Raw genomic sequence first — 23,252 nt, 5'->3', positions numbered from 1 at the left:
ACCAAACTTCTGTAGCCTGTACCTAGTTTGGGCAGTTCATGGATTCATGTGTGTTGATCTTGTCTTCTAGCTAGTCTGTAGCTATGATTTGCTGCTCTTATGTTATCAAAATCTGTCTTGAGGAGATGACTAATTGAGCAAAACAGAACCTGCGTATGAACCCCCAGAACCCACATAAAAGCTGGGCATGTTGTATGAACATCTGTAATCCCAGCACTTCTGCAAGGGGATGGGAAGTAAAGGAAGACAACCCCAGAAGCTCCAGGCGGGCTAGCCTGATGAATGCAGCAGGAAAACAAGACAGTCTCAAGCAAGGCAGAGGATGAGGACAGATACCTGCTCTGTGGTGTCCTGTATACACACACACACACACACACACACACACACACACACACGTATACACATACATGCATGTGTACACACAGGATTTATAAAAGTTACTTGGATCCTCATTTCTAATAAATAAGTCCAGTCTCTTCCATCTACATGGGTGGGACGGTTCTTGTCGTGTTGTGATCCACTGTTAGTTCTGGAGGAAGTTCTAAGTCTAGGAAGGGGTGAGAGGTCAGGAGGCAAGCTTCAGCCTGGTCTTTCAAGTGTTTGACAAGGCAGCAGCGGCAGCCCTTCGGTAGCTATACAGCAATGAACTGGCAGGATAAAGAAATATGTTTTCCCTTTGTTTTCTAGGTACCACCTTTGACCCTTTTGGAGCTCCTGCTAAGCCACCAGGTCAGGATTTGCTGGGCTCCTTTCTGAACACATCCAATGCTTCTAGCGACCCTTTTCTGCAGCCCACCAGAAGTCCTTCCCCTACAGTGCATGGTAGGAAAGTGTTTTCTATGGCACTTAATGGAATAATGGAGTGGTTTTTCATAAGACAACGCAGAGTACTGAGATGTAAATGCATCTTTGTATGTGTGTGTGTGTGTGTGTGTGTGTGTGTGTGTGTAAAGCCTTTAGAAACTGACAATTTATTAACATATTTAAAAACTCTTACCGGAAAGAGACTCATTTAACATTTAACTTGGTTTCACTATGGTCCCGAAAGCACTGGGCTGTGGGTTTCTGCTTATTTTTACTCTAGCGCTGCACACCCAAAAGCAGAGGGCACCATTGATTATAACATATGTTATCACTCTGTGTACCAGTAAAAAAGAAAAAAATGCTCCCACTTCAAATCATTGGGAAGCTATGTCCTAGTTACAGAGATCTTTGAAATGTAAGAAAGTCGGCTTCTTAAGTTAGTAAAATATGATGTTAGCATTGCATAAAGTTATCAGTTGTCAGAGCAGAGTTTGGGACACGCCACATGGATGTATGGGGACACGTCTGTCTAATGTGACAGCTGCTAGCTGTGCGTGGCTACAGAGCACTCGAAACATGGTTACTCTGACTTGAAATGTGCTCCACGCATAAAACAAACACAAATCCCGAAGTTTACTGCACAATCAAAGAATACAAGCCATCTTAATATTTTTATAGCAGTCACTCATTAGCATATCATCTGGGCTATCTACTCAATAACTTAACATCGTATTTTGCTGATTTAAGAATCCTATTTTTCCACATTTCAGATTCAGGGGTGATGATTAATGTTATCACTGTTTTCTCTTTTACATGTAATCCAGGCCACCTATGAGTTTATAATGGCTTCTTATTTCACCCAACATAAGAGCCAGCATTGTGTGCCCTGGTCATGGCCTGTGTAAACCCTATTTACTGTACCATCCTCATGCCTGGGACCTCATTTCCCAGTTTTCGTCTGTACTATCTTTATTCCAGCACTTTGGGGGCTCTCTCTCTCTCTCCCTCTCCCCCTCCCTCTCCCTCTCCCTCCCTCATTTTTATCCTGATGGATACAAGACAAACATAAAATGTTAAGAAAACCAGACAGCAAATATTGACAAAGCTGTCTACTTTTGACCTTTTCTCGTGGGTTGCTATGGAGCCGGAGCAAGGGAAAGCAGAAAGGAAAGAGCCGCCGTCACTGATAATGGTGTGTGCTTTTTAATTAATGACCTGATAGAAAGGCACGTGAGCTATTGACAGTAGATGACTGTGAAGCCTGGATGCTCACCCTGGTGCCTTGGGTCCTTTGTCTGTGTGTGTGATGTGTGTAGTGGGATGTGTGTGTCTGTGTATGTAGTGTGATGTGTGGAGTGTGTGTGGTATGATGTGTGTGTCTGTATACAGTGTGGTGTATGTGTAGTATGTATGCATGTGTGTGTGGTATGATGTGTGTGTCTGTATACAGTGTGGTGTATGTGTAGTATGCATGCATGTGTGTGTCTGTATACCGCGTGGTGTATGTGTAGTATGTATGCATGCATGTGTGTGTGTGTGGTATGAAGTGTGTGTTTATATGTAGTATGGAGTATGTATAGTATGTATGTAGTGTGGTGTGATGTGTGTGGTATGTGTGTGGTGTGTAGTATGTGTGTCTGTATATGTAGTGTGATGAGTGTAGTGTATGTGTGTTTGTGATGTGATGTGTTTGTCTGTCTGTATGTAGTATGGCGTGGTGTGTGGGTGTGTGTGTGTTTCCAGTCCCACTTGTAATGCTAGTTTAGTGACTGAGGTCTACCTGCCGATGTTTATGGCCAGGTTGTAGGGAGGACCCTTTCATGTCACAACACATTTTATCTCAGCTCTGCTCAGAACTTCTTAGAGGTCAGAATGATCTCTCTTGAAGCTCTAATGGGTTTCTTTTTGAGTGACAGTAGACAAGTGTCTGCCACCAGCATAGTGGGAGATACATTGTGTTTGCCCAGTTAGTGTTCAGAATGCTCCTCCTTCTCAATCCCTGCCACAGCCAAGGAGAAACCAAGTTCCCAGTTCTGAGCAGCCCATACTTGGGTGCCCTTGTCAAGGCTAAGCTAAGCTGGGCTGAGTTTAAGGATATTTTCCCTCTTTCTGCATGGCCCAGAATGTTAAGTATATTAGTGGGGTGCACAAAGATGAATAAGACAGTTCTTGCATTCAAGGAACTCAGCATTAAATGAGGACAGACATGCACACTTATAATTCCTAGTGGGTGGATATGGAGGTAACACAAAGGTGAGCCAAAGAACGAACTGAGAAAACCTAGGGTTTCTACCCAGCTCTCATGAGCATGCGCAGATGAAAGCAGAACATATTCCTGTTGCAGAGTGGGTAGGAGGATTGAATCCATTAGACTTTGAGAAGCCATGCAGACTGGAGAAGACAGCTTTGTCCTGTGCCAACTCAGACAGGTGGGCTCCCAGCCGTCCTGTTCTCATTCATCTTCTCTCTATTTACAGCTTCGAGCACACCTGCTGTGAACATCCAGCCAGATGTTGCTGGAGGTTGGGACTGGCATACCAAACCAGGTAAGGGCCAGCAGGTTATTTTTGTACACAAGTGACCAGTAGCAAATGCATAGTCCTTCACCCAAGATGAGGTGGATACTTGGAATATTATAGTCTGCTGTGTAGTTGATTATTCCTAATGATCTATATTCTAGCCAGCACTTTTTCCAATGCACTTGATGACATAATATATATTATATGAATTATATATTATATTTTTATAAATAGATATTATATATACTACATATAGTTATATATATTTAACTTGTAAAAGTAAACTGCAATAAGTCTTGTAAATAAATAATTTACAATATAATATATATACAATATATTATAAAGATATATATCTATGGTTTGACTTTACAAGATCATCTATTTTATATCTGTCTCAACTATATAATTAGATGGATCTGAATTAGTCCTACCACTTAGAATCTCCTGGGTTTTTTTTTCTTCAAATACTTAGTTTTTGACAAATGTCAATCCTGACAGATCTTAGGTAATATCTCATTGCTTCCATGATTCACATTTCCCCTAATAATCAGTGACGGTGGTGATTTGAATAAGAATGACCTCTGCAGGCTTCTCTATTTGAGTAGTTGGTCCCAGTTGGCAGAACTGTTTGAGAAGGGGGTGGTGTGTCACTGGGAGTGGGCTTGAAGTTTCCAAATGTTACCCCATTCCCAGTTAGCTCTCTGTGCCCCGTGCTTGTGGATAATATGTAAGCGCTCGGGTACTGCTTTAGCACTGTGGCTGCCTGCTGCATGCTCCCCACAGTGATGTCCGTGGACTCTAACCCTCTGGAACTGTGAGCCCCAGTAAACTTTTTCTATCCTAAGTTGCGTTGGTCCTGGTGTCCCATCACAGCAATAGAAAAGTAACTAAGACCAGCAATGTTGAGAATCTTTTTATGTGTTCTGGTCATTTGCAAGTCTTTTTTGGCGAGAAGTCCTTGGCTTATTTTTAAATCAAGTTATTGTCAATTTATAACTAAGTTGTTTTATATACACACACACACACACATATATATCAAGCTCCTTATCAGAATAATGGTTGGCAAATATTGTCCCCCCATCGTATACTTTACTTGTTTCTTTGTTGTCACACGGGTTTTTCTAGTTCAGTTTGTCTACTTTTTGCTTCTATTGCCTGTGACTTTGAATTGTTTTTTTGACACTGTCTGCTCTTGCAGTGGACCTCGATTAGATTCCTTGCACCCACATGGTGGCTCATAACTGTTTGTAATTCTAGTTCCAGGGGACTGATGGTCTCTGTGGTATTGCAGACACATGGTGCACAGACTTATTTACAGGCCAAACATCCACACACATAATATAAGATACTCATAAAAAAATTTTAAGTTAAAAATCTTACAGTTGGAAGATGATAAGCAAGATCCCAGGGCGGCTGGGGTAGTTCAGATAAAGTCTGACTCCTGATCTCTGAAGAGAGAGAAAGTCAGGAAATAACATGCATGGCCAAAGAAAGGCAGATGCCTGACCCATGTCTTACCCTCGCTTTGGGTCACCACTCACCTCAATCAGAGTAACAGCATCTTGGGACCTCGCACACATTTTTATGCTCCATCCAAATTTGTCTTAGGGTTAGCTGAGCAGGTGCTTTGAAACCCCAACTCTCAGCATCCTGCCTCGGGGAGCTAACTCATTTTCAATGGGTTCCATTCCTTTCCAGGGGGTTTTGGAATGGGAAGCAAATCAGCCGCCACCAGCCCAACAGGCTCATCACATGGCACCCCTACCCATCAGAGCAAGCCACAGACTCTGGATCCCTTCGCTGACCTAGGGACACTAGGTATGAACTTATGAGATTAAGATCTGAGTAATATTTGATGCTAATGTCAACCGTGGCAGGGACAGCACCACAGCGCCACACTGTTCCTATAGCAGTGCGAGACTTCCCTTAACCATTACGGGACTTTATTTCAGGTAAAACTGGATCCTTGGCCTCAGTGCGAAGCAGAATTGGAGGCTAAGCATCAGTGTTAAGAGAGAGGGAGGCACCGAAGACGAGATGAAGATGCGCTTGAGGGCATGGGTGTGGGCGTCTCAACGTAGAGCCACATCTGTCTTAGCATTAGCCATATAGACTGTTTGGCTTTCTTTCACATTCTGTCTCAAAGAGTTGCTAGAAGCTTTTTTGCCTCCTTTTCAATTAATGAGGTTATAGAGCGGCTCAAGAGGTGCCTTGGATGGGATTAGAACTTGATACAAACAACAACACAACAACAACAACAACAGGAGCCACTAGTGCTGTGCAAGGGGTTTAGGGCACACACTTTCATTGTAAAGGAGATTTTTTTCTGGTGAGATTTATAGAAAAGTGAAGGTTTACCACTGGGAAGAGAGAAAGGCTTTGAATCAATATTATGTTAGAATTCTTCATTCTCAGCCCCAAACAAGCCAAATATAAAAGCAGTGGATGGAAATAAATGATTAAGATTGGGGCATAAAGTAATGAAAATAGAAGTGAACAAAGTAATACAAGAAATGAATCAATGAAGTGAAGAATTGGTCAATAAGTAGGGTAGACCTTCACCAAACTAGAGAAAGAGAAGACTCATATTGGTAAAATTAGAGATGAAAAGGGAGAAATTATAACAGATATCAGTGAAATTCATAAATTCGTTAGGACATACTTTAAAAACATGGATTCCACTAAATTGGAAACCCTAAAAGAAATGGTTGTATTTCTGGATGATTTGACCTAACAAAGTTAAGTAAAGATGAAAAACAATTCAATCAGCTCTCTAACAAGCAAGGAAATTGAAGCAGTAATCCAAAAACAAACAAACAAAGAATCTGCAACTGAAAAAACTCAGGCCCAGATGTGTTCATGGCAAAATTATATCATTATACCATCATATCATTGCAGAGTAAGTGGCACCAACCCTGTAGGACAAAAGGGCCAGCCAAAGAAACCTATCATGATCATGAAACCAGAGCCAATGAAAGAAACATATTTTGGCCCTGAAATCAGAGCCAAATTTGCTCCTGACCAATTGAGCATGAAGCCAACCAATCCCTGAGTAGGAAAACCAACTAACCCATGAGCAAGAAATCTAGCCAATCTAGCTTGTCCAAACTCAAAAAGGTTGAAATCTGACCAGTTCCCTCCCTGAAAATCTTCTCCTTGGAAAAATTCCACCCCTAAGAAGCCCTCTATAAGTCCTGTGCCTGTTCAGTTGACAACTACCCTTCTCTACCCTGGAAGAGGCAGCCACTCTCCTGGATTCCTCCCTCTCAAATAAATCTCCTGAAAGAGTTTTGGGTGAAGACCTTATTTTGCCCAGAGCAGATCAGAATCTCTGCTGGGAAACTCTCTTAGCAGAGTGGGACAGAGCTCAGCTGTAGTGACTCTCTCAGAGAGGAGGAGGATTGCCACATCCTGTGGGGAGACCATCTCCCACAATAACCCAGCTTTAGGTATAGCCTGACTTCCTGACGAGTCAGGATACCTTTCCCTTTAGATCTCTAGCACCTGCGGGGAGAATCTGACTTCTGATAGCGTACCTTTCTCTCCAGAGCTGTAACACCTGCAAACTCTGCTCAGAGCTTTCTATAAAATTAAAAGAAAGGTGCACACCCAGGAACCAATTTTATCCTGTTACCTAAATCAGATAAAAACACAAGAACAACAGTAAAAGAAAATTATGGGTCAATCTCCCTGATGAAGTTAGATGAAAAAAATTCTTAGTAAAATATTTGGAAACTGAATTTATATAAAAACGATCATTCACAGTGATCAATTTAACTTCATTCTAGAAATGCAAGGATGGTTCAACATATGTAAGTCAATAAATATAATGCTTCACATAAATGAACTCAATGACAGATTCTTGATACAATTCAACATCCTTTGATGATATAGTGTTTGAAGAACTAAGAAGGGAGGGAAATCATATCTTTGTTTTTTTTTGTTTGTTTGTTTGTTTTTGTTGTTGTTTTGTTTTGTTTTTTCGAGACAGGGTTTCTCTGTGGCTTTGGAGCCTGTCCTGGAACTAGTTCTGTAGACCAGGCTGGTCTTGAACTCACAGAGATCCGCCTGCCTCTGCCTCCCGAGTGCTGGGATTAAAGGCGTGCGCCACCATCGCCCGGCGGGAAATCATATCTTAACATAGTCTATATGACAAACCTGTAGCCAGTACTAAAAAGAGCAAAAACTCAAAGCATTCCTCCTAAGACCAAAAATAAGACAAAGATGTCCATCAGAGGGGAGGGAATAGCTAAGATGACTTTTTGTCAGATGGCCTGGGCTCTGTGGAGATAGGGGTGGGAGAAGTGGGGTTGGGAAGGTAAGGCCCACCCAAGAAAGACTTCAGAACTGTTTTACTGTACTTTCTGTGCAAATCCAGGAAGCAGTTAGTTTTGTCTTTTAGGAAGACAGTCTGAATTCAGTAATGGTGGAAACCACTTGCCATTTCATAGAGGTAACAAATAGAAGTGGGTGGCGGGTCAAAAGAGAAGATGAAAGATGGGGGATTTTTAATCCTCTCAGACTTGCTAGGAGGTCCTAGAGAGAGACCACCTCCATTTTCAACCAATAAGCTTCAGTTTCCTCATCTGCTGGGTATTTGTGATTACGTGCCCTCTGCTAAGCACTCTGGATGCAATGCTGACTGGCGGCAGACAGCATTCCTTCCCAGGGGACCCTACGGCATGTTAGGAGAGAGAAACGTTAATCAGAGATAGAATATCCACTGTGATGCTGGGTGGTGGTGGCGCACACCTTTAATCCCAGCACTTGGGAGGCAGAGACAGGCGGATCTCTGTGAGTTCGAGACCAGCCTGGTCTACAAGAGCTAGTTCCAGGACAGGCTCCAAAACCACAGAGAAACCCTGTCTCGAGAAAAAAAAAAGAATATCCACTGTGTAGGTGCTATGCTAGGTGAGACATTGAATGAGAGGTTTCCTAGATGATTGTGATGCACAGCCAAGGTTGAAAACTGTGCCTTCTTCAGCTCTTGTGGGATGGCTGTGATCTGGGCCTAGCAACTATGCTGTCTTTTGGGCAGCTCACTGCTTCGATAGCATCAGTATATAGAATTGTTGTTGCATGTAAACATGACTTACTTTGCCAAGTTAGATGTTACAAAGCCACACAGGCCCCAGGAGAGCGATATCAGCACCCACCACTTCATTTCTGGGTCCACAGCCTGGTGTGTAGAAGATGCTCAAAGTGGTTCCTAAATGAACGGACAAGTGATGGCTGTAGTGGGAATTTGGAAGATGCCTTTGGTTCATGGGTGTTTTTCCCCCTATGTGTAGGAGATACATCAAATGTTAAAATGATGAACAGATGTATTTAGAATCAAGTGAGCATTCTTAAAATATAAAATGAAGCCACGATACAGAATGAATGCCTAACCTTATGTTGATGTGCTAGGGACAAAAGGGTCCAGGGGGCCCCTGAAGAGGGCTTCTTGTTGTATGTTGTCAAATGACAGCAGCAAGCAGAACTTGCTGGTGTTGGCTGCATTCCTGGTGAGGCAGGAGGATGGTGGCCAGCCTGGCATACATAGGGAGTTTTAGACCATGTAGGTTACGTAGTAAGACCTTGCCTCAGAAAGTGGGGATGGTGACAGGAAATGACAGGGACAGTGATATGATAGCGTGACAGCCTGCAGGGATGGCAGACAAATATTGTGTTCTATGACCAAATGCTTATTGAGTCCCTTACAGTGTGTCACACATGTTATTGGCCCTGTTTTGTGACGTGTAGTGTACCTGAGTTTACTTAATTCAGGGACCATGAAGCCCTCCTTGAACTGGTTGTTTGTTTATGCTGTACCTCTGATAAAGACGTAGTCATTTCGTAGATGAGAAAATGGAAGCTCACAGAAATAAAAAGAAATTCATTTAGCTTTAGAAAAGCAGAGAGCCTTGTTTGTGGATAGCGCCAGTTCCCAACAGTACCTGGCACGTGGCAGCCATCCAACAACCGCTGGTGGGTGACTTCGGAGTACATGCGTCCGAGAGTGGATGGGACACCAGTGCCACCGCCGGACTCCAACAGATTGACTCAAAGTTCAGTAGCTATAACACAGCATCCTAGTGTGAAAGGGAAGAGCAGTTTCAGGGTCCAGATGAAAGGACGTAGCTGTAGAAGAGAGACAAAGTAAGGGGTGAGTTTAGTAGCAGCTCAGAGCCTTGGGAGGATCTTGAGACTCTGGGTGCAGAGGTGCAGAGGTAAGATGCCCGCAGTCAGGGCATTCCGTTAACCAGCTGTGTGATCGCGAGCTTGCCCACGAACCTTGGCTTTGAGTCCCTTTTCTTTGAACCCATCCAGGGATACGTCTGGCTGACACTTGCTGTGCTCTGAAGCGCTCTGTGAGTGTTGGTTGTTTTAGTATCATCACGATTTTGGCTCTTTGAAGGATCAGTGGAGATCATGACATTTCAGGTTCTCATTTGACCTCCACAAATGCCAGCCCTCCTGTAAAGGAAGGCAAGCAGTGTAAAATTGGAACCTAGCTGTAAATTTTTAAAACATCTATAGTTGCTCTTGTGTCCTAACCCGGCTTTTCCTTCTAGCAAACAGTAATCCTAATAATTGACATTTAAGCAGAACCTTAAAGAGGCCGTTTGTTTTATCCCGTGTGCTTGTCACTTGGTAGTTTTGACTCTAGTAAAGAAATAAAACTTGCTTAGAGCAGGGCAGGCTGGGCAGGGTGACACAGTCTGGTTTGTACTCAGTGGTCTATTTCGAGTGTTCTGCTGTATGCTGGCTGTTATAGAAAAAGTCCACTAAAGGTCTCCTGGTTGCTTTTTGTTCATGCGAAGAAATGAACGAGGCAAGGATACTACCTAAAAGTGCCACTGGGCTAATTAAGGAATAACGGCTATGCAGACACGCCTGCGTTTTCTTTACCTCTTAGGGAGGTGAATTCTGGTACCACCCAAAGACGTTTCCACTGAAATCATTGCCAGCAATGCCTCGGGACACGAGTTTGAAGCCACTGCAAAGATCCTTACCGCCTCTCTCCCTTTTCCTCCATAGGTAGCTCTTCCTTTGCCAGCAAACCTACCACACCAACTGGACTAGGCGGAGGGTTTCCACCTCTCAGCTCACCGCAGAAAGCATCCCCCCAGCCGATGGGTGGAGGGTGGCAGCAGCCCGCGGGCTATAATTGGCAGCAGGCGCAGCCTAAGCCGCCATCCGGTATGCCTCACTCCTCCCCACAGAACCGACCCAATTACAACGTGAGCTTCTCAGCTATGCCTGCGGGACAGAGCGAACGTGGGAAAGGATCTTCTAATTTAGGTGAGGATGATGAGATGAAACTGGTGTCAGGTGACCTGCCCGTGATGTCACACTGCTGGGGACGTTATGTCTGAAGGAGACCAAAACCAATCCTATTGTTTATGAGACTGTCTTAAGAGCTGAAGAGATATCAGGTGATCCTCACCCCCAGTACTGTGTGTGGAGGGAGCGCCTGGGTCTACCATGACCCCATGTAGGTGTCATGTGACTGTGGCTCACTCGGTCTTTCCTTTTCCATGCTGGAGTAGGAAGGAAGACGTTTGTCACAGGTTTTTGAACCTTGCATAGCACTTGCTGTATTGTAAATCTTTATACATGTTGATTGGATGGATAAATGGAACAGAGAACTATAGCCTTTGGAAGAAAGAAAGTATTCTTAGGAGAAAAGGATTGGAACCTGTCAAAATCGCATTAGGTTTTCTTCTTGGATTGCCGTGAGAAAGGTAGTTGGCGGATTCCTGAGTTTGAGGGCACCGGTGATGATGCCACTGCCTAGGACTGGAAGATGTCCTAGACTGAATTAAAAACAAAACATATTTTTAAAGATTTATAGTATTATATATGTACGGATATTAATTATGTGTATGTATGTATGCCATGTATATGCCCGTTGTCCAAGTAAGTCAGAAAGGGCTTCAGATTCCATGGAACTGGAGTTATAGGTGGTTATGGACCACATTGTAAGTGCTAGGAATCGAACCCAGGTCCTCTGTCACGGCAGCAAATGCTCTTAACTGCTGAGCTGTCTCCCTAGCCCCACTAGATGAGATTCTTGTCACTGAGGTAAAAATAGTATCTATTACAATTGAGTTTGTCAGATGGTGTCAGTGCACTTAGCATCTCAGTTAGTTTGATGATTCCCTTCGAGGAACATGGATAAAGGTGACCCTCTTTCTTCACAGTGGTTAACATGTATTGAGAGTGTACTACGTGCAGCGGTATCCCAGGCAGTTCCATGCATATCTTCAAAACCAATCCTCTGTTACAGACGCGGAACTGTGAGGTCGATCTCTAAAGTAATTTCTCAGTTTCTTGAAATGTGTGAGAGCCAGGACTTGACTCCCAGTTGTTGGGCACCGCTGTCACTTCCAGCTGCCCACAACCCCAGTGTTGCTCACAGCACTGCTGTGACAGAAATGCACGTGCTGGGAACGTATGATGTCATGTTTAGCCTTTCGCTAGCAGGGAGATCCTCTGGGCAATTCTGTTGAGCTGCATGGCATCCCCTTCATTTTGTTTTTGAGTAGATAGAGGGTGAGTGTCTCCTAGGAGCACTTAATTTTGGTGTGCACACATGTGAATGTGGCTTCTTTAGAATATAGATGGCAGAACATTCCCAGCCGGGAACAAAAATACCTTGGGTCAATTACTACCAACCACGTGGGCTGTTGTGGTTTTGTTCAGTTTTGTTTTCAAGTGAACACTGAGATAACCAGGCAGGCTTTTAGCTCTTTCTCATGGCAACACTGTATTGTTAACACCATCCTCATTCTCTAGATTAAGAAACTGAGGTATAGATATCTCCAGTGCCCCTTTGGTCATAGCTGGGTTTCAGATACGTAGCATTGTTTCCAGGAAAGACCTGACTTTCTGAAGAAAGGCACTATGACCCAGTGAAGTCATCAGCTGGGTAGAGACAGGGAAGTGATAGCAGGGAGAATGTCCAGGACTTGAATCTATGCTCTTGTCTAATCTCTGACACCAGTTTGTTGTAATTGGGATAGAATCATTTGTATCTTTGTCTGCAAGGTTAACCTGGAGATGAAATAGGCATTAGCAATCCAGACTCCAGTCCTGTGCTTTTCATGGACATGTTGTGTGATTCTGGACAGGCTCTTTTGGTTCCCTAGCCTTCCAGTTTCCTCATTTGTTACACAGAGCCTTTAGTATTCTGCACGAGGCAGGTGGGAAGAGGATGGAAGTATGAAAAGCTACTTTGAAGCCCCGTACTCCCGAGAAGTGAGGGTCTGACCTGTTTAAGAATGAAAGTTGTGATGGTTTCCACACATTGTGTTACAGAAGGGAAACAAAAGGCTGCTGACTTTGAAGACCTGCTTTCTAGTCAAGGGTTTAATGCCCACAAAGACAAGAAGGGGCCTCGGACAATAGCTGAGATGAGAAAGGAGGAAATGGCTAAGGAAATGGATCCTGAGAAATTAAAGGTGAGTGAGCCCCTCGGTTATCCTATAGGACAAAGCTGTGCGACGAAGTCATGTCTGTCCAATCACCTCTGTATTTGTTGCCTTTGTGTTGGTCACTAGGGACTAAATACTTGACAGATACAATTTGTTTTGCCTCGTGGAGATTTCAGTTTATGGTGACAGGAAAGGCCTGGCAGTGGGAATGTGCAGAGTGGCTGTTCACTTGGAAGTGGACAGGAAGGTCGGAGAGAAGTACTGAAGCAAGAGGGGAACAGGTAGAACCTTTGAAGGCCCACTCCTAGGGAGCTATTTCTACTAGCTAAGCCCTCTACAGGTTCCACAGTCTCCCAGAGACCATCCACTGGTGAGCAGGTGTGTAGTAAGGAGGCCGCGTGTTTGTTTCCTGGCCGCCCAGACTCCCAAAATAATCACACAGAAACTGTATTATTTAAATCACTGCTTGGCCAATTACTTAACTAGTTCTTACATCTAGAATTAACCCATCTCCATTATTTTATATTTTACCATGAGGCTCATGGCCTACCAGCAAGGTTTCAGCATGTCTGACTCTGGCAGCAACTCCAAGGCTTCACCCTGACTCCGCCTCCTTTCTCCCAGCATTCAGTTTAGTTTTCCCCACCTAGCTCTATTCTTTTGCCCTATCACAGGCCAAGACAGTTTCTTTATTCATTAGCCAATAAAAACAACACATAGACAGAAGGACCTCCCACACCTCAGGTGCTCAAAACAAGAGCCTGGGGAGAACTATTTAATTTAAATCTTAACACCCGTAAAGGTCCTGCCTCCTAATGCCATGCACTACTTTGAGAGTTAAAACTCAACATTGACTCCAGGGTGGGACACCGACCATATCAACTATGGAAGGCGCTTCCTTCTGGCAGTCACTGAGTTACAGTAGGTCTCTGAAGCTGTGGTTTGAAGACAGTCCTGATCTTCAATAGCAAAGTAGCTTTGGGAAGGTCTGAGCATGATGCTTAGTTGTGCTAATAAACTCATTTTAGTCTGTGGTTTGGTAATACAGATTTCTTACATTTGCCCACCAGATGAACAATGATATTTGACTTTACATAGTTCAGAAGCCTTTAGATTATAAATATGGATCATTAGAGTTTGGTAAGAACAATTCACCATTTGTGTTTTCTGCCACCTTGAGAACTTTCTGTTGTTCTTGGTGGAGTAAAACCAGGTTTCGGTTCTCTGGTGATCGGGAGAGGAATATTCCTGTGCTCAGGATTTACCATTCTGGAGACAATCCGGCATGAGGTTTGTATAGACTGAGGAAAGGAGGCTAACGATGGTGAGGAAGGACCATGACCTCTACTATACCCTCCTCCCATTTTTAAGCTAAAGAAGTTCTTAAAACAACAAATAAAACAAAACATCTGTTTTTGATTCTAAAGTTCTGGTAAGAATTGGTTTGAGGGAAAGGAGAATGATTTTGTTGTTGTTGTTGTTGTTGTATTTTTGCACTTTAAAATAGAGGTTTGTCACTCAATGGATCCAAGTTCCTTAACTCGTCGATAAGGGAGTTCTTCCCAGGTGAGGCTGTAGTGTGGACAACTGGATGCAGATCAACCTGGAGGCAGAAGGTGGTCTGAAGACGAATGGGGTGGGGTTATTGATGAGTACATAAAGATCAACGAGTTATGTTGCAGGACATCTGAGCACACTTTGAACCCCAAAATTGTGTTATTTTCTGGAGAAAACCTGTTTCTAGTAGTGGTGTGGCTCAGCCCTAGCACACACCTTTAATCCAAGATCTTTCCGCTTGAATGTTGAAAACAGGGTTAAATAAATCAACCATAGGTCAAGCAACCAGTTGGCAAGAAGTAAACATGGGCTTATTAAGAAAAAAGCCATAGAGTAAGAGGGAGTCAGGAGGACGGACAGAGAGACACACAGGAAGTAGACGGGAGGCACACTCAGTTTGAAGAGTCTTGTTTGAGACAGTGTGGAGAAGGTTGGAGGCTCCTGGGTTGCCAGGTGAGGAGGAAGGTCAGTTGGGTGCTTTCTCTGCCTCTCTGAGCTAGCAGGCTTTCACCCCAGCACCTGGCTTCCAAAGTCTTCACTGATAAAATTCAACGATTGAGATTTTGTTAAAGACAATAGTGTTCTAAGGCTTATCTCTGTTGGAGAGCTTGAATCATTGATGGTAGGACATTAACTATGCTGAAAATCACAGTGTCTCTAGGTTGAGCCGTCTCCCGGGGCGACTCCTCACATTTTCTTCAGAACAACAGACTGCAGTGCTTTTGCTATGTCTCTGCAAATTTAAATACCAGTTGTGCACAAAAGGATCCTTCGAGACCTTCTTGAATGCAGTGAAGGACCTGTGGTTTTGCTTGCTTCTCTTGCTATCTACTTCCATTACCACTGCTCATCAGGCAAACGGAGACAGTTTTTTTTTTTTTCAATTTAATTTATTTATTTATTAAAGATTTCTGCCTCCTCCCCGCCACCGCCTCCCATTTCCCCCTCCCTCCCCCGATAAAGTCCCCCTCCCTCATCAGCTCGAAGAGCAATCAGGGTTCCCTGACCTGTGGGAAGTCCAAGGACCACTCACCTCCATCCAGGTCTAGTAAGGTGAGCATCCAAACTGCCTAGGCTCCCACAAAGCCAGTACGTGCAATAGGATCAAAAACCCAGTGCCATTGTTCTTGAGTTCTCAGTAGTCTTCATTGACCGCTATGTTTAGCGAGTCCGGTTTTATCCCAGGCTTTTTCAGACCCAGGCCAGCTGGCCTTCGTGAGTTCCCAATAGAACATCCCCATTGTCTCAGTGTGTGGGTGCACCCCTCGCAGTCCTGAGTTCCTTGCTCGTGCTCTCTCTCCTTCTGCTCCTAATTTGGACCTTGAGATTTCAGTCCAGTGCTCCAATGTGGCGGAGACAGTTTTCTATGAGAGAAAGGCGTGTTGTCTGTAAAGCCCTGCGTGATCGCTTGGTTGGCACGGGATTTTCATTGCTGAGGAAGGTAGCCATCAATAACCACAGCTGAACTGGTTATCCACCAACACCACCTACTGAAGCTTGGCATGTGTCAAATGCTGATGCCAACTCGTGATTCCTTCTGTTTTAGTTACTTTTCTATTGCTATGAAGAGACACCATGACCAAGGCAACTTATATAAGAGAGCGCGTATTGGGCCTCACAGTTCCAGAGGGCTGGGTGTAATCCATGATCATCATGGCAGCGAGCCCAACAGCAGGCAGGCGTGGCTCTGGACCGGTAGCTGAGAGCTTACTTCATATCCACAAGTGTGAAATAGGGAATGAAAGAGTTAACTGGGAATGGCATAGGCTCCATTCGAAAAATTAAGACTCACTCTCCCTCAGTGACACTTCTTCTCTTAACAAGGCCACGCTTCCTAATCCTCCCCAGGCATTTCCACCAAGTGGGGATCAAGAACTCCTGTATATATATGAGATTATGGGAGCTGTTCTCACCCAAACCACCGCACCTGCCATTCAATCACTTCCTTTATCACACCGTAAAGGTTGTTAGTTTGCTTACGTGACTAAAGGGATCATGTAATAAACCTTTCGAGATGCCGGTGTTTGGTTCCTAGTCTAAGAAACAGCACCTTTCTGTAAACAGTTCCACGTGACTGCAGGAAAAGGTGGACATAGAAGTTCAATAAGGTGTGACAAATATGGCCCACTTATGGTAGGACAGGTGATATTTTTCCCCCTTGTGTTGGGAGTCAAACCCACTGAGCTACACCCTTGCACAACGTTGGCCAGCCTACAAGGATGGTTTATTTAGTTCGTGGAACAAAGGAGGTCCGGGTGTGACCTCATGAAGTTCATATGTTAGGAGTGTATAATTAACTGTAGGAAGTCAGAGAGAAAGGAGTTCAAACCACAGAGGGGTACTCTGAGGTCCATGAACAGGTTTTAAACAACCATGTACACCGGAAGGGTGAGGTGGGAGGTGGGGGAGTGTTCCAGCTAGAAGGGGGCGCTTGTTCAGTTCTACTGAAACAGGGTAGATCTTCAGAGTCCTGGTAGACAGGAAGTGTTTGACTGTCTTAACCCTTTCCTATTTCCTGCTTGCAGATCCTGGAGTGGATAGAAGGCAAAGAACGAAACATCAGAGCCCTGCTCTCCACGATGCACACGGTGCTGTGGGCCGGGGAGACCAAGTGGAAGCCGGTGGGCATGGCCGACCTGGTAACACCAGAGCAAGTGAAGAAAGTGTACAGGAGGGCTGTGCTGGTGGTGCACCCTGACAAGGTGGGTAGGGCCTGCCCTGTCAGAGACTTGTCCGGTCCTTGTTTCGGGGATGAGAAGCACGGGGTAAAACAGCATGCTCACCGTTTGCTGATTAAGACATTTCTTGAACAAAACTTACTGTGTGGGTCATTTAAATCAGGTCTCTAAACAGATAGTCGTACTTCATGAGGTTGGCGGAAAACAACCCAAGCATCCTTTACAAAGAGCAGGGCGAGCGCCTTATTCACTACGGAAATGCAGCACTCGTCAGTGACTTAGTTTTAGGGTTTACAGGTGATCTTGAACTACAATACTAAAACGAGACAGAGTACTTCAAATGAAACTGCGGTTCCTGCGGAAAGCAGTATCACGTTCAGCCGGAACCGTAGGAGACGCTTTAGGGTACATTTGGAAAACGAAATATTGGTGAGGATCGACAAAATTTTTAAAATGTCAGTGTGTGTTGCCATTGATGCTTAGGGTTTGAATAAATTCCGAGCGCTCCACAGGGTCAGAACTTCAGCTCCCTCCGGGCCAAATTCACCTCAGACTGAAGGACCCCACGCTGCTGTCGTGTGAACGGTGGCAGATGCGTGACATGGAGTCGTGACTGTGGTGCCTTTGGGACGGCATGTTTGAAATCGCGTCAGTTTCCATCTCTCGGCACTCCATATGACCAAACACAATGATTTGTGGGAAACAACGTTAGTGCTTGGACTTCATTCAGTCAGAAGAGAAATCGGAGTCCAGAGAAATGGGCAAACTGCCCTATTATGAGTCTCAAAGACCTTAATTTTATAGAAATTGGAAAAAGGGGGCTTGGAAATACAGTCAACTACGCGTAGGGCTTTCATTAACAATGAGATGTATTTTTTGCTGCCCAACAAGCTCCCTGTTTTCTCCTTACTGGTAGGTTTCTCTTAGTCTCTGTGAGTCTCCAGGGCAGTGCTTGATAATGAAGTTCATATAGGTAGGCTGTAAAAAGAAATGTCTTAATGGAAGAACATTTTTAATTACAATCCACATTCTTAGTGAATTTAGTATAAGTTTAATGCTAAACGTCTAATTGTGCTTTCTGTTTTCTTTAGGCTACTGGGCAACCCTATGAACAATATGCAAAGATGATTTTCATGGAGCTAAACGATGCCTGGTCTGAATTTGAAAACCAAGGCCAGAAGCCCTTGTATTAATCTGTGGGCTTTTTCTATGCTGGCTGCAGCCCTGTGTTAATGCTTAGTGTGTATCACAGTTCTGAGATTTTCACAGATGAACCAAAAATTCCAGTAATGTATTTCGAGTCCTAAACTGTTAAGTTCCTCACAAATTCATTTCTCATGGTCAGGAATGTGAAAGTTTGGTTTCTTAAAGTCCATAGCACCAAGAGGAACTCTAGCAAGCTGACCTTGCAGAGTTAGGACGTTCCTGCTTGCCCTCTGGGAAGCCTCCTCAGCATTTTGCCTGGGGAAATGGGGCAGAGGCCACCCAAGTGGAAGTCATGACATCCATTTCATTGTCCGAGATTACGATTTATGAGTGGATGTTTTGATAATTGGATTACGTAATGGTTTTAAGGAATTAATTTAGGGATATTTTTGTTTGCGTTTTATTTTTAAAAGATGTAATGTGGGCAATGGATATCACCAACTGAGTATTTCTCAATGGAAATTCACTAGAGCCCTTACCTCCTTTAGAGTGTGTATTTTGCTCTAGAGAGTTAACAATGAAAGAAGGGGCTAAATGGTGGGATATGATCTTGCAGGTCTAGGCATTACCCCTGACTTTTCCGGGATGAGCTGCAAACCCAAGCACGGGATAGCTAAAGAAACCTGGAGCTTTGAGATGTCAAAGCTCGACTTCCTGTCACAGATGTTGGGCTGCTGGCTCCCTTTCCCTTAAAAAAATCTATGGTTGACTATAGGCAAACCTCCAGACACTCCCACCACCGCCACAACTCCAAACTGGTTTGAAAGCGCCTTCTAATGGCTCCCACCTGGCTTAGTGTTCTTTCTTTTGCTTAGTCAAGAAAACCTTCTTCATGGGCGACTGTTTGGAAGGCAGGTTTGGCCCATTCACAGTTGGATGGATCTGGTGTTCTGGGGGTTTGTAAGGAGCTATGGGTAAAGCAGAGAGGACAACGCTAAGTACTAGTAGGAGAAGGGCTCCCTTGGGGAGAGAGCTGCGTGTGCCTTCAGATTCAGTCGGATAGCTTGCCAGTTTGGGAGACCAGATTCCCACCCACCCAGTGAATCTGGACCCCACCCCCTTCCTGGATTACATCTGCTGGGTTTGCTGTTGGATGCCTGTAGTGGGGAAATATGCAAGAATGAAGCTTTCGCAGAGCTACAGCTGGTCATGTTTCAGCCCAGTGTTCAGTGCTTCCTGCTCTGCAGGGTAAGCAGCTTGGACGGCTGGGACTTCACTAGGTCTCCTGGTGAGCACATGTGCAGCATCTGTCTATCCATACATGCATGTGTAGATGTATGCTGTGCACATGCGTAGTCACAGAGCAGGCGGTCCAAAGACATTCGTTCTAATCTTAAAAAGGTCACACTCGCTGTTGTGAAAAGCTTTCCAAAAGTTGCTTTTCGAAGACAATCATTTTGTTTGTTTGTTTCTGTTTAAATATTCTTGTGACAAACGGAACCAGAAAGGCAGCATGTCGGAAATACTTTTGTTCTGTATAGATCTCTCTCCTCTCTCTCTCTCTTTTTTTTAAATTATAAAAGTTCTTCTTTTTATTTTACCGTTTACTGATAATGTGAAATTCTCAAAAAAAATGCTCTCTTATAAATATACAGCTGTAAACTGTTCAAAGTAACCATAACAACCTAGGTGTTATTTATTGACGTATTAAACAATGATGTCTTACCCAGTATGTGCTTGTCCTATTTAAGATTGGGATGTGAGACATGTTGATGTGACCTGTTTTGGTTTTGTTGAGCTTTTTGTTTTTTTCCTTCATTCACATTTGTAGATATTGTGTGAACTACAGTAAATAATGACAATAATTAAGAGGATATTATGTGGCTGTCACGTACATTTTGAGACAATAGAACTATATTAGCTTTGTATTATGTTTGCATAGCTCATTAATGTTCATGGTTCCAATACCACTAAATGTTATGCAATTAGCAATGAGAAAGAACCCCTCCTTAAGCCTGGGGGTTTCCCACCTCTCTTTCCCAGATGCATTATGAGTCTGGACGCCTGTCTGTCTCAGAACTTTTAACACGTGCAGACCGGTAGGTTCTGCATGCCTTTTAAGTACCTGGTTGTGACAGCTTGTTGTTGGTCGGACCCACTGTCTCATCCATATTTATTGTAATATATTTTTGTTTTGTAAATACGGTAAACACAAAATGTCATTGTTCTAAAATATTTGTAATGTATATTAAAAAGGATAAAAAATACTTGTGGAAATATACGTTATTTTTGTACTTGTGGGGATATAAGGGGCTAGGAACAGTGGTTCTCAACCTTCCTAATGCTCTGACCCTTTAATACAGTTCCTCATGTTGTGGTGACCCCCAACCATAAAATTATTTTTGTTGCTACTGCATAACTGTAATTTTGCTACCATTATGAATCATTATGCACACGTTTTGGAGATAAAGGTTTGCCAAAGGGGCTGTAACCCCATTGGTTGAGAACCGCTGGGCTAGAGAGATGACTCAGTGGTTAAAGGTGCCTCTTACTCTTCTCTTGCACAGGACCTGACTTGGCTTTTCAGCCCTCCCTGCCTGTACCTCCAGCTGTGGAGAGATCTGGTGCCCTCTTTTGGTCTCCACAGGCACTTTTGCTGATGTGCACATACCACCTCCCCCATAGGCCTGATTAAAAATAAAAGAAATCTTTAAAAAAAAAAATGAAACAAACAAATGAGATAAGGAATGCAGTGACAAACCTGAGAGCCACCAGCTGACCTGATTTGCTTTTAAGGAACAGTAAGGGTAAAGAATGAGAAAAGTGCAGAATACATTTCCATCAAAATGTAACCTGACAAGATTCTACAGTTACACTTCCATCTCCCAGTATCATTTATTCCCTGAGACAAAATGACAGACAGACAGACAGACACACACACACACACACACACACACACACACACACACACACGTCATGCCTAATGATACTGTGTTGCAAAAAGGAATCAACATAGAAATCTCATTCTCATCACCAGAATATGAATGCATTTTCAGCTGTGTGTGTGTGTGTGTGTGTGTGTGTGTGTGTGTGTGTGTGTGTGTGTGTTGAGTCATAGAGACTGATCTATAGTTTGGGACTTTACCACAGGACAGAAACATTTGTAGACATGCTGTACCAGAGTACTTGAGCCACTACTGTGTCTGTGCATCTAGACTCAGAGGCTCAAGTTAATACCAGTGCCCCTGGTGAGACCCCACCTGGTAATAAATCACGAAAGTTGAATTCCAGAGCAAGTTTTCATAGCACAGGCCAGTTCCCATCCTGGAAGCACCAGACCAGGAAATGTAGGTCAAATCAAGAGGTTTTTATTATCCTAAAAATAAGGCATACAGTTTGTAGTACAGTGCTACGTATGGGTTTGAAACTAAAAGAATAGCTTTGAATCCTGATTTTTTTTTCTACTTAATATCTGTTCTCTTGACAAATACTTTATACTCTCTGAGTCCTGATTTTATCATTTGTAAAATAGATTCTTCACAGCTCCTCTGTGGAAGAATTAGGGACCGTGTATGTAAATTGCTATCACATGGATACTGACCAATAACTATTGCTACTGTTCACGACAGATCGATAAGACAGGGTAGCACTGATAGTATTGAAGCTGGAACTACATGGAGCCCTCAAGTTTGAGAAATGGGCAAAGGAGTAGGAAAGTGTTGACTGAGGTTTCTGTCCCACCAGGTTCCACAGCCGTTTAGTCCCAAATAAACACACAGGGGCCTACATTATTTATAAACTGGTTGGCCTAGTAGCTCAGGCTTATTATTAACTCTTGTAACTTACAGTATCCCTTAATTCTTGTCTGTGTTAGCCTTGTGGCATGGTACCATTTTCAGTGAGGCAGTCACATCTTGCTTTCTCTGTCTGGTTTTCTCTTTTTCTAGGTAACGACTGCAGACTGACCGTTTCCTCTTCCCCAAATTCTCATCACCCCATCTCTACTTCCTACCTGGTCACCCCAACTATACTTCCTGCCTGGCTACTGGCCAATCAGCGTTTATTTAAAATACAAGTGGCAGGGTACAAAGCATTGTCCCACAGCAGAAAGTCTTCTGGAAACTCCTCCTCCCCAGCACTTCTTCCTGTCTTCTTGGGGTGGGGGTTGGGTGTGATCTGGATGTAGAAAATGGCAGATGCTAGTAGGTTCTGTAGGTGGGATAGCTGTGGGCAAGGAAGACAAATCTGTTTATTGGTTTCTGTTAGCGTTATAGCATGCTTCCGTTTAACTGATGCACTGACCTTAGAGCCTGCTGTAGGGCACATATGATACCTTGTGGTGATCTTATGGGTATGGTCATGTAAGAGTTGAGGTTTGAAAATGGTATTTTCTATGAGATCAGGAGAAGCTATACTCTTCATAGTAAACTTACTAATATTTGCTATGTCAGGGATCAGAAAATGACTACAAACTGAATACCTCAGAAGACAAATTTCTCTGATTTCCCATCTTCTTTTACTAGGCAGATAATAGAGATTAGAATTCACTTTTGCCTAAACAGGTCATAGAACTCATGCCCTTTCTTTAAAGCCAGATATATAACTGGAGATGGAAGTTTCTGTCCTGCATGGTTCCACAACCATTCAGTCCCAAATAAACACACAGAGGATTATATTAATTATAAACTAATTGACCTATTGCTCAGGCTTATTACTAACTAGCTCTTACAGCTTAAATTAACCAATAATTCTTACCTATGTTTAGTCACTTGGCTTGGTACCTTTTCTAAGTAAGGCATTCTCATCTTACTTCCTCAGCATCTGGCTGGTGACTGTGCCTCTGCCTTTCCTCTTCCCAGAATTCTCCTAGTCTGGTTGCCCCATATATTCTTCCTGCCTGGCTACTGGCCTATCGGGATTTTATTAAACCAATATGAGTGACAAAACTTTACAATGGACAGGAGCATTATCCCACAGCATAAAACCTTCATTCTCCTCCCTTTTGCTGTAAGAGTTGACCATTGGAAGTTCTTTCGTCTTCTTTGATTTTAGATCCTACGCTCACTAGCCCGGGAAGGGTCCCTGTGCTGTCTCTAGAAGGAGGAGTGCTGCACGGAGCACCCGGG

At 43.6% G+C, this 23,252-nt stretch overlaps 1 protein-coding gene across 1 annotated transcript; it reads left to right on the top strand.

Moving 5' to 3' along the window:
• Positions 1–687: 687 nt before the first annotated feature.
• On the top strand, positions 688–20,418 carry LOC121445790 (putative tyrosine-protein phosphatase auxilin; the record flags this gene model as incomplete). Its single annotated transcript, XM_041647921.1, has 7 exons — positions 688–822; positions 3,282–3,350; positions 5,022–5,141; positions 10,347–10,610; positions 12,630–12,772; positions 16,828–17,004; positions 18,072–20,418. Coding segments are annotated over 7 exons (1,010 nt in total), but the record flags the coding sequence as incomplete, so codon positions are not given.
• Positions 20,419–23,252: the final 2,834 nt, after the last annotated feature.

This window comes from Microtus oregoni, unplaced genomic scaffold (assembly GCF_018167655.1).
Source record: "Microtus oregoni isolate MIOR12 unplaced genomic scaffold, Mior012 000665F_ref0000425, whole genome shotgun sequence".
NCBI lineage: Eukaryota > Metazoa > Chordata > Mammalia > Rodentia > Cricetidae > Microtus > Microtus oregoni.
Note: the sequence above shows the minus strand (reverse complement) of the source record. Positions and strands in the feature narration are given on the sequence as shown.